General features: G+C 39.8%; 1 protein-coding gene across 1 annotated transcript; it reads right to left on the minus strand.

Moving 5' to 3' along the window:
* Positions 1-7945: 7945 nt before the first annotated feature.
* On the minus strand, positions 7946-10019 carry LOC113050739 (serine/threonine-protein kinase pim-1-like). Its single transcript, XM_026214009.1, has 6 exons — positions 9515-10019; positions 9107-9201; positions 8954-9004; positions 8498-8876; positions 8231-8407; positions 7946-8068 (listed from the first exon to the last, which is right to left on the minus strand). Exons 1-6 carry the CDS (start codon positions 9903-9905, stop codon positions 7947-7949), a joined length of 1215 nt encoding a protein of 404 aa, XP_026069794.1. The 5' UTR covers positions 9906-10019; the 3' UTR covers position 7946.
* Between the last annotated feature and the right edge of the window lie 1116 nt (positions 10020-11135).

The raw sequence follows: 11135 nt of genomic DNA on the forward strand, positions 1-11135 counted from the left end.
GATTAGGCCAAATTGTAACAAGCTATTAAAACTGCCAAACGCCTCATTCATCATTGCAAAACAATGCCAAAACAACAGGCTAACACATAGTGAACTAGGCAGTCAGTGCAGTTAAATTATGAAAGATATTTTATACATAAATATGGTAAAACAACGACTATTAACCCAGTATTCACACTAATATATTAAGCTGCAGGTAAATCTTACAAACCTTGCATCATCCATGCTCTTGTCATCTGATAAGTTTAATTAATGTGCTGGCTAGATTCACTTATACTTTGTCATTAACACTCAACAAGGATTTAGGAAATCTTGGCCACAAATTAACGTCATAGTAATTAATAAAACTAGCTCACAAATTCTTAATTTGGTGGGAATTAATTATTTATTAATAGTTAGCAATTATCACTATGTAAACTTTGCACCGTTTAACCGTTATAAAATAAAACGTAATTAAATATCGTAATCACGTCTAATTGCGGTCCACGTCGTCCATCTTTAATTAGTGTTGCTCCAGTACTGTAGGTGGAGCTGTCTAAAAAAACTAGGGTCCTAAAACTGCGGTCCAAGTCAAGAACTGCGGTCCTGAAACTGCCAGGCGGCAAGAAAGTCGACCGGAAGTTGAAGTCGGCCTGGTGCCGCCATCTTGTAGCAGAACTTCATTTTGGCGTCACTTTGACAGTGAATAACTTTATATCTGAGGCATTTAAAGACTCCGTTTGTCCATTATTTATTTCTAAAGATACACGACAATGTATAAAGGGCTCCATTACCTTCTATGTTACATTATGGCCCCGTAGAAACAGTTTTTGTAAAAATAGGCGATAACGATTGCGTCATAACCACGCGACTCTCTGTCGCATTACTGTACAGACAGGAGGAGAAGCTTGCAGGCAATTAACTTAATATGGCGTACTGGCGTTACATTTTAAAATACTGTACAAAATAATTAATCAGAATACTTACTCCTGCTCACTCAAGACAAAGAACTCCCCACTCAAGCTCGCCGTCTCTGCAAGATTAACGATGGCCGTTTGCACGCACAGCTACTAGAAGATTTACATCTGGCAGACAGGTTGCTGAAGTCATCAAGCTTAGTTTGAGTCTGCGCGTCAGAAACGGAAGTGCTAAAAAACGCTAAAAATGGGCTTCAATTGTCTTAATTGAGTTCCAATGGGGTCGCTGTGTCCATTTCTTTTACTGTCTATGGAAACTGCAGCCTCCGGTTGTGCAGGAATACCCTTCTCGCGATTGCAGCTCAAGGGAGACGATGGTGGCATTAATATGGTGAGTGCAATAGTTTAATAGGGCTGTTGATTGAAAGAGTAAGTTTAAAGTAATTAACGGTATAAATAGAAAAACTTTACTTCTTAGACTATACTTCAGTTTTATCTAGGTTCAGAGCCTTCTTAATGACTATCTTGTTTTTGAAGGAAAAATAAATGCTTTGGAAGTGGACTTAAGTATTACATTCATAACAGAGGGTCAGTTAGAATTTGTTGAAGCATCGAAAATACATTTTGCTCCAAAAATAACAAAAATTACGACTTTTTTCAGCATTGTCTTCTCTTCCTGGTCTGTTGTGAGTGTGACTGCTGTGACTGTTTTAGATTTAGTCAGACTGTTCTCAGTCCCTCCATTGAAGCTGTGTGGACGGTATACTGTCCACTAGTGCTGTCAAAATTGCTCAAAAATGACGTTCGAATATTCCCTCTAAAAAATATACGAATATTCGAACTATTCGAACATCTGGTTGCGCATGTTGTCAATGACGCGCATTACGTCAATAACAGGCCAAAATAATACAAAGAGACATAACTACATGTATAGATAGTCTATTTAAGTTTAAACATATATGACAACATATAACCTACACAAAAATAAAGAAATCAATTAATGGCCAAGACTGCAGACCTCAAGCTCTCTCACCTCACGTTCTTTGCGCATAACGGTTTAAATGAACAAACAAATGTTTGTGCAAGCAATTTAAGGTCGCTACTGTTGTCCCAAATTTAGCAGGCTTCATTCAGTGATTGAAACAAATATTATTAATATTAATTGAAGTTTTACAGCATATAGAACTGACATTGAATGCTCCGAGCAAGCTGTGCTGTGGTAAACATGGAACTTTTCCTTGACATGAAGCGATAAATAATCAAACCTCGGAACCATTGCTTGACAGAACTCCCGGAAGCCTGCCCCATCTGCGATACTGATCGGTCTCATGTCCTTACAAATAAACGAAATTAATTTATAGGTTATGGCCTCTTGTCGTTTGCAGACAAAGAGCTTGCGTCGGGCGATGCAAAGTAACGTTAAGTGTCAAGACGTGACTGTTTAGCTGGAGTTCCACACATTATGGCATGCTCATTTGGGTGCACATTTTTGAGATGTGACCTCATGTTGCTAGTGGTCGAATGGTATGCTAACTGTATCTTAAATAGCTTGCATACAACTTTATCTCGTAGGTCAACAATTTTACCTCATTTTCTCTGCTGCGGTCGAGTTGGGCTCTGCACTTGCTGGCAGCTTCCATGAAGACGCGTCAACTTTCACCAGTGATGCTGTGCCAGACAGTGCGACTCCTGTGACCTGTCCCTGAACCCTATTCGAATTTAGAATATTCGTTGACAGCCCTACTGTCCACATCAAGAAAAACATAATCAAAGCAGCCCATGTGACATCAGAGGGTCAGTTAGAATTTTTTGAAGCATCGAAAATACATTTTGGTCCAAAAATAGCAAAAGCCACGACTTTATTCAACATTGTCTTCCCTTCCGTGTCTGTTGTTAGAGAGAGTGAAGGATGAATTCACAAGAATGTATCCTTTCATTGGATAAGAATTTAAAACGGAGGGGAAATATCATTATGAAATTAATGTTTCTCTCAAATACTCGTTGGACACAATTATTGACACCCCAAGAAATTCTTATGAGTAAAATATCTCTGAAGTATATTCCCATTCATATTCACAATTTTGAGCACTCCAGCATGATTATAAACATGAAATTATCCAGCCATTGCTTCCTGTTTCACAGACATATAAAGTGGAGGGAAAACAAGCCAAAATGCCCTTAATCATCCATCACAATCAGAAAAACCAAAGAATATATTTCTGATGTGCAGCAAAAGATGATTGAGCTTCACAAATTGGTGAAGTGGCTTTAAGAAAAGAGCTAGAGCAGTGACAATTCCCATTTCCACCATCAGGACAATAATTAAGAATATCCAATCAACAGAAAATGTTAGAAAAACTGCCTGGAAGAGGTCGTGTGTCTATATCGTCCTAATGCATGGTGAGGAGGTCAGTTTGAGTGGCTAAAGACTCTCCAAGGATCACAGCTGGAGAATTGCAGAAAATAGTTGAGTTTCTGGTTCAGAAAACCTTTTAAAAAAATTGTCAAACAGAACCTACATCAACACATGTTGTTTGGGAGGGTTTCAAGAAAAATTCTCCTAGCTCATCCAAAAACAAACTAAAGCATATTCAGTTATCAGACACGACTGGAACTTCAAATGGGACTGGCTTCTATGATCAGATGAAACTAAAAATGAGCTTTTTAGCAGTAAACACTCAAGATGGGTTTGGTGAAAACAGAGATAAAAAGTACCCCATGTGTACAATGAAATATACAGCTGTATTTTTGGTGTTGTGGACCTATATTTCTGCTGGAGGTCCTGGACATCTTGTTTAGACACATGGCATCATGGATTCTATTAAATACCAACAGATAAAAAATCAAAAAGTGACTGACTCTGTTAGAAATCTTATAATGGGCTATGTTTGGATCATTCAACCGTACAATAATCCAAACACAAACCTCAAAAACAACACCGAAATGGGTCATTGAGCTCATAACCAAGCTTCTGCTATAGCCATTCCAGTCCTCTGACCTGAACCCTACTGAAAATGAGAGGAGTGAACTGAAGAGGAGAAGCTGGGAATCTGAAGGGTCTGGAGTGATTCTGGATGAAGGAATGGTCTCTGATCTCTTGTCAGGTGTTCTCTAACCTCATCAGGCATTATAGGAGACAGTTTTGAGCTGTTAAACTGGCAAATGGAGGTTTAAAAAAATAATTCAATAAAAGGGTGTCCTTAAAGGGGGGGTGAAATGCTTTTTCATGCATACTGAGTTTTTTACACTGTTAAAGAGTTGGATTCCCATGCTAAACATGGACAAAGTTTCAAAAATTAAGTTGTATGTTTGAAGGAGTATTTCTTTTCCAAAAATACTCCTTCCGGTTTGTCACAAGTTTCGGAAAGTTTTTTTCGAGTATGGTTCTGTGTGACGTTAGATTGAGCGGAATTTCCTTATATGGGTCCTAAGGGCACGTCTGCCGGAAGAGCGCGTGCTCCCTTATAGCAGAGCACTGAGAGCACAACAGACGTTCACTGATCAGAGCGAGAGCGTCGCGAAATGTCACAAAAGGAGTGTGTTTTTGGTTGCCAGGGCAAGACAACCCTGCACAGATTACCAAAAGAGAAACAGCATTAAGGGACCAGTGGATGGAGTTTATTTTTACAGAGCATCAACGGAGTTGTGCAAGTGTTTGTGTTTGTTCCCTGCATTTCAAAGATGCTTGTTTTACAAACAAGGCCCAGTTTGATGCCGGATTTGCACATCATTTATTTCTTAAGGATAATGCAGTCCCAACGAAAAAGGATCGTGTGTTGGAACCGCAGGCGGTGAGTAAAACTGCTTCAAATATCTCTGTGTTGTTAACTTAGCTATCGGCGCATAAGCACATCAAGTAAACAACATGCGATGTTGTCATCAAACTGCACGAGTAAAACTGCTTCAAATATCTCTGTGTTGTTAACTTAGCTATCGGCGCTTAAGCACATCAAGTAAACAAAATGCGATGTTGTCATCAAACTGCACTTTCCACATGTACAGCTAAAAAAAAACAAAAAACAAAAAGACGACAAAGTGGAACCTAATCATTTTCCAAAACCGCTAAGCAAATATATACAGTTTCAGTACATACCACATAGAGACGTTGTTGCTGATGCTGCTCTTGTTAAATTTCAGCCTCTGGATCTGATTCTGGATCATAAATATACGCTGAATCTGACTGTTAGCCATGGTTTGTTTTGTCCTCACGATAATGTCTCAGCTTCCAAACGCTCTCAACGTCAAGCCTCCAGCCGGTCATGTTTTTCCGGGAAAAATCAGTACAGACTATCTTTCTCTTATGAATATAATAAAACTAAAGACTTTTTGGAGTTATGAAGGATGCAGTACTACTCAATAGGTACTCAAGATTAACAGGATATTGAGTGAAAACGAGCATTTTACCCCCCTTTTAATTGTGGCCAATGTGCATTAGAGAAAAACATTTATTTCAGAATGATATTTCCCCCATTTTAAATTCTTATTATCCAATGAAAGGATACATTTTTGTGATTTTTTTCAAATAAAACATCAAAAGGATTAACAATGCAGATTCATTTTCACAGCCTAATTTGATCATATTTGCCAAGGGTGCCAATATTTGTGGGCATGACTGTATACCGTACACACAGCTTCAATGGAGGGACTGAGAGCTCTCGGACTAAATCTAAAATATCTTAACCTGTGTTCCAAAGATAAACGGAGGTCTTACGGGTTTGAAACAACATGAGGGTAAGTTATTAATTACATAAATTTGCTATCTGGGTGAACTAACCCTTTAAGATATTTTAGATTTAGTCCGAGAGCTCTCAGTTCCTCCATTGAAGCTGTGTGTATGGTCTACTGTCCATGTCCAGAAAGGTAAGAAAAACATCATCAAAGTAGTCCATGTGACATCAGAGAGTCAGTTAGAATTTTTTTTGAAGCATCAAAAATACATTTTGGTCCAAAAATAGCAAAAACTATGACTTTATTCAGCATTGTCTTCTTTTCCGTGTCTTTTGTGAGAGAGAGTTTAAAAAAAGGCAGTTTGTGATATCCGGTTCGCGATCGAATCTTTAGTTGTAACGGATCTTTCTGAACTAGTTCACCAAATCGAACTGAATTGTTTTAAAGGGTTTGCATCTCCAATACGCATTAATCCACAAATGACTTAAGCTGTCAACTTTTTTAATGTGGCTGACACACCCTCTGACTTCAAACAAACCAATATCCCGGAGGAATTAATGTACTCAAACAGTACACTGACTGAACTGCTGGGAAGACAGAACTGAAGATGAACACCAAGCCGAGCCAGATAATGAACAAAACATTGACTACGTTTACATGCAGCCAATAACCCTTTCAAAACCAGGATATTAGCAATAACCCGGTCGCACACGGCCATGTAAACACCGGCAAAAACCCGAATATGCTCATATCCTGGTTTTTAAAAACCGGGATATTATACCTGGGGTACCCCTTTTCTAACCCAAATATTTGGTCTTTTGAGTCTTTGGATACAGGAAGAAGAATCGGAAATGACGCATATTGCATCTTACGTCCAGACGCTAACCGTGCGTCGCCGTTTACATCGGGATATTGGCGACTAATTACACATTCCATGTATACAGGAGTAACTCTCTCTGCTCACGCATGTAAACGTGTTATCCCGAATGTTTCAGAAACCCGAATAGTGACCTTAACCCGAACATAACCCGAATTTTAACAGCTTGTAAACGTAGTCATTGACTCGTTCACTATTTGGGTGAACTAACTCTTTAAATGTTTGCTAACTCAATTAAAATCCATTAAACGTATTTAATAATATTTTATTTAAGCAGACACTGTGACGACCCTGAGTATTCTCCAGCTCCTATTGGACGGAGTGTGGCAGTTCCTAATTGTTAATTAGTAGCATGTATTAGTGGGTTAGCTGTTGACTAAGACAGGCACTCTATGGGATGGTCTCTCTGGAGTGGCTCTGGTTTCAACATGTAAGATCTTGTTGATCATGCTAACCTTTGTATTTCTTATATCATATAGTTAAAGTTTTGTTGTGACAGGTTTTCTTGGTATTCTTTATTACCCTTAGACTTATGTTTATTATTAACACTGATTGCTGTTGTATTAGTTTAATACAATAAAAGTATTTACATTGATATCCTATGTTGTTTGATCCCTCTGTTATGTTGCGGCTTTAAAACGAGCTGGTCATAACAACACTTTGAAGTGCACTTTAATGTTTCTTTAATACATTTTTTTTTTAATTAACTGAACATTCCAAAGTTAATTTTTAATCTTTTGTTCAAAGGCAGGGAGCTCTGGGACAGCATTGCAAGGAGCTTGGAGACCATGGCACCTAATACAGGACCGTCTTTACCAGCTGTAACAAGAATAACTGGACCAAGAAGCAATGACAGATGAAGGGAGCTTGGAGACCAGAGTGGCTGAGATGGGAGCTTTTGAACTCTGATGCTTTGATTTCTGGCTGTGGCTGAACCTTATCACAGTCAGGAACCTCTGAAGAAGTAATGGACATGGCAGACACCTCTGGGCCTGGATAGAGATGACTGAGAGACTGGAGCCCAGGGTTGCTGTTGACTTTACAGGAACCTCAGAGGAGGCAATGACACCACTGGGGTGCCTATGGCAGGTGTGGAGCAGCCATGGCAAGAACCTCTTTAGTATCTTAAGTTTGCTTGTTGACAGAGAATAAAAGAGAGCTCTGGCATTTGGACAGCGGAGGCAGGAAGCTCAGGAATGGAGTGGCCATGATGGGAAAAACAAAAGAAGTATGTACATGTATACAATATGTACACATCCCTCCGAAAGCAGTACTGCCAGACGCTAATACTGCTTCCTCAAGCCAAGGTGCAAGACGCTACACAAGGCTTGCTCGACCCGCAAGACGCAAAGGCGAGAGGAGGGATGGAAGCGTCTCCCGCTGCAGCCTGAAAGACGCAAAGCTGCACGAGAGACACCAGATGAATGGTCTTATGAGATGACCTGAAACAAAACAGAAAAGAACAGGTTTTACTTTTTGGTTCTTTCTCGTGAGTCATGAGGATGTTAATTCTTTATAGCTGATCTTGTATTCACTACCTTAAACCATTTGTGGAATATGATTTGCCCCAGACCAAGTCTCCTGCTTGGCTTCTCATGCAGGAGAGCCCTGAGGAGGTCACAGCATTCTGTGCAGGAAGACATGAAGGACATTTGATAACCTTAAACTTTACACCTTAAATTACTTTAAATTTGCTCTATTTGATCATGTTATTTATTTAAACTGTAAGGTGTTTTGTATGATTCTGAATTATACTTTTTTTTTTTTTTTTTGTTAATGAAGATCCCACCTTTTGACAGGCCGGGTTTGGACCAGCGCTTGTAGTGTAGCAGGAACAGGTCATAGTCACTAGGGAAGCGTCCACACAACAATTCGAACATCACCATCCCTAGTGACCAGACCGTCGCTGGCCCGCCGTAGTACTTCCCCCTGCTGTGATACTCTGGAGGGGAGTACACTGCTGTGCCTGGAGGAGAGGAGATTGTATGATGTGTAAGTTTGCTTTAATGCAGCATAATTGTTCTGTATCTATTAGAAGAAATGAATTGTATCATACCACAGTATGACCTGTACGGTGACCTCCTCAAAATGTCCCCGCATCCGAAGTCAATCAGCCTGACTTCGGATGTCTCCCTGTTTACTAGTATGTTCTCTAGTTTGACGTCACGGTGGAACACTCTGCGGATGTGGCACATGTTTGCTGCGTGAGCCGCCTGCCACATGATCTGCCGTGTTGTTTCCTCATCAAGGCTTCCACCGTGACGTCTTTTGAAATCCACGAGATTCTCACAGGGAGAGGGACATTCGAGGACCATGACGAAGTGGTCAGGGTGGTCCGTCCAGTCCAGTAACTTGATTATTTGCGGCACACTGGGACCTTTATTCGCCAGGATGGTGAGGGCGATCTCTTTTGGAAGGGGATGTGGATGATCAGGCTAGAAGAATTTAGTTTTTAGACCAGTTTGTTAATTTAATTTGTGATTTACATTAATATACAGTGCAATTTACTTACAATGAATATACATGTTGTGTGTTGGGTCTTTGTGACGTATTTCAAAGCCACCTGATGAACAACAAAAATAAAATGTATTAATTAAAATAGACTAAGAAGAGGGTTTGGATAAAACATTTGCTAGCTTGGTAATGTGTTATATATTTGACTTACTTTAAGATTATCCTGCAGACGTGTCCCTTCATACACCACACCAAAACCACCTTTGCCCAGCTGATCGCCCACAGTGTAACGGCTGAAGATGTAGTCTATTAAAAGTAACAATTTCACATGGACTCAGCGCCTTGTAATGTGAGATGCTGTATTTATTTTAAACTTTTTTTCATAGATTATTCATTTAAATGACTCGATAGAGACTATCCTGAATATTTATAGTTTTAACATGTATTAGTACATAAAGACATATAAAAATGTTTTAACATGTTCTGGAATAAAGATCTGACCATGCCTGTATGATGTGTATTTTTGATATTGTTTGTGTGAAGGTCCTGACAGATTTACAAGGTCAAAGTAGAGCTCTAGTGAAAAATCCTATTTTCATAACATGTTTGTGTCATGTACCATCACTACTTCTTCCTGCCCATGCAACCTTCCTCTTCTGTCCCTCATCCTGCTGCTGCTCCTCTTTCTGACCTGAGCTGCTCTCTGGGTGTTTTTTGGCAGCTCTAAAGAAAGAGCACAGCCCCTGCCACCACTTTTTGCTCTTTCTTTTCTCCCTCACTCTCTCTGCCTCCTTCCTCTCCTTCTTCCTATCCTCTTCCTCCCCTCTTTCCTCTCCTCCTCCTCCAGCACCAACAGGGGTCTCATCGCGGGGACGAGGATGTTGTAGCTCCGTGTTGGTGCTGGGTTTTGGGGGTGTACTAAGATGTTTATCGTACACCTCGCCAACCGTCATCGGACTCACTTTTGTTACTCGCTGTCCCATCGTTGTGAAAAACTCTCTAACCACCATAACAAACCCACAAAGAATGAAAGAATGTCACGCACTTTATATACTCCGCGCGTTCTATTCGAACGCGCTCTGTGGCGTCATAAGGCTTTGAGCGCCTTAATGATTCCCTTTCATTTTATATATAAAACATGATAAAAACTAAAATAAAACCTTACAAGGGCAAAATCTATTAAAATAAAGCAAATGTCTAATAAATGAACAAAAATGCTTTATCTCAATGTTTTAACAGATTTACAACAACATGTAAAAGCTAGCCAATATACAGTATTGTTCAAAATAATAGCAGTACAATGTGACTAACCAGAATAATCAAGGTTTTTCATATATTTTTTTATTGCTACGTGGCAAACAAGTTACCAGTAGGTTCAGTAGATTCTCAGAAAACAAATGAGACCCAGCATTCATGATATGCACGCTCTTAAGGCTGTGCAATTGGGCAATTAGTTGAATTAGTTGAAAGGGGTGTGTTCAAAAAAATAGCAGTGTGGCATTCAATCACTGAGGTCATCAATTTTGTGAAGAAACAGGTGTGAATCAGGTGGCCCCTATTTAAGGATGAAGCCAACACTTGTTGAACATGCATTTGAAAGCTGAGGAAAATGGGTCGTTCAAGACATTGTTCAGAAGAACAGCGTACTTTGATTAAAAAGTTGATTAGAGAGGGGAAAACCTATAAAGAGGTGCAAAAAATGATAGGCTGTTCAGCTAAAATGATCTCCAATGCCTTAAAATGGAGAGCAAAACCAGAGAGACGTGGAAGAAAATGGAAGACAACCATCAAAATGGATAGAAGAATAACCAGAATGGCAAAGGCTCAGCCAATGATCACCTCCAGGATGATCAAAGACAGTCTGGAGTTACCTGTAAGTACTGTGACAGTTAGAAGACGTCTGTGTGAAGCTAATCTATTTTCAAGAATCCCCCGCAAAGTCCCTCTGTTAAAAAAAAGGCATGTGCAGAAGAGGTTACAATTTGCCAAAGAACACATCAACTGGCCTAAAGAGAAATGGAGGAACATTTTGTGGACTGATGAGAGTAAAATTGTTCTTTTTGGGTCCAAGGGCCACAGGCAGTTTGTGAGACGACCCCCAAACTCTGAATTCAAGCCACAGTACACAGTGAAGACAGTGAAGCATGGAGGTGCAAGCATCATGATATGGGCATGTTTCTCCTACTATGGTGTTGGGCCTATTTATCGCATACCAGGGATCATGGATCAGTTTGCATATG

The sequence above is a fragment of the Carassius auratus genome, chromosome 31 (genome assembly GCF_003368295.1).
Source record: "Carassius auratus strain Wakin chromosome 31, ASM336829v1, whole genome shotgun sequence".
NCBI lineage: Eukaryota > Metazoa > Chordata > Actinopteri > Cypriniformes > Cyprinidae > Carassius > Carassius auratus.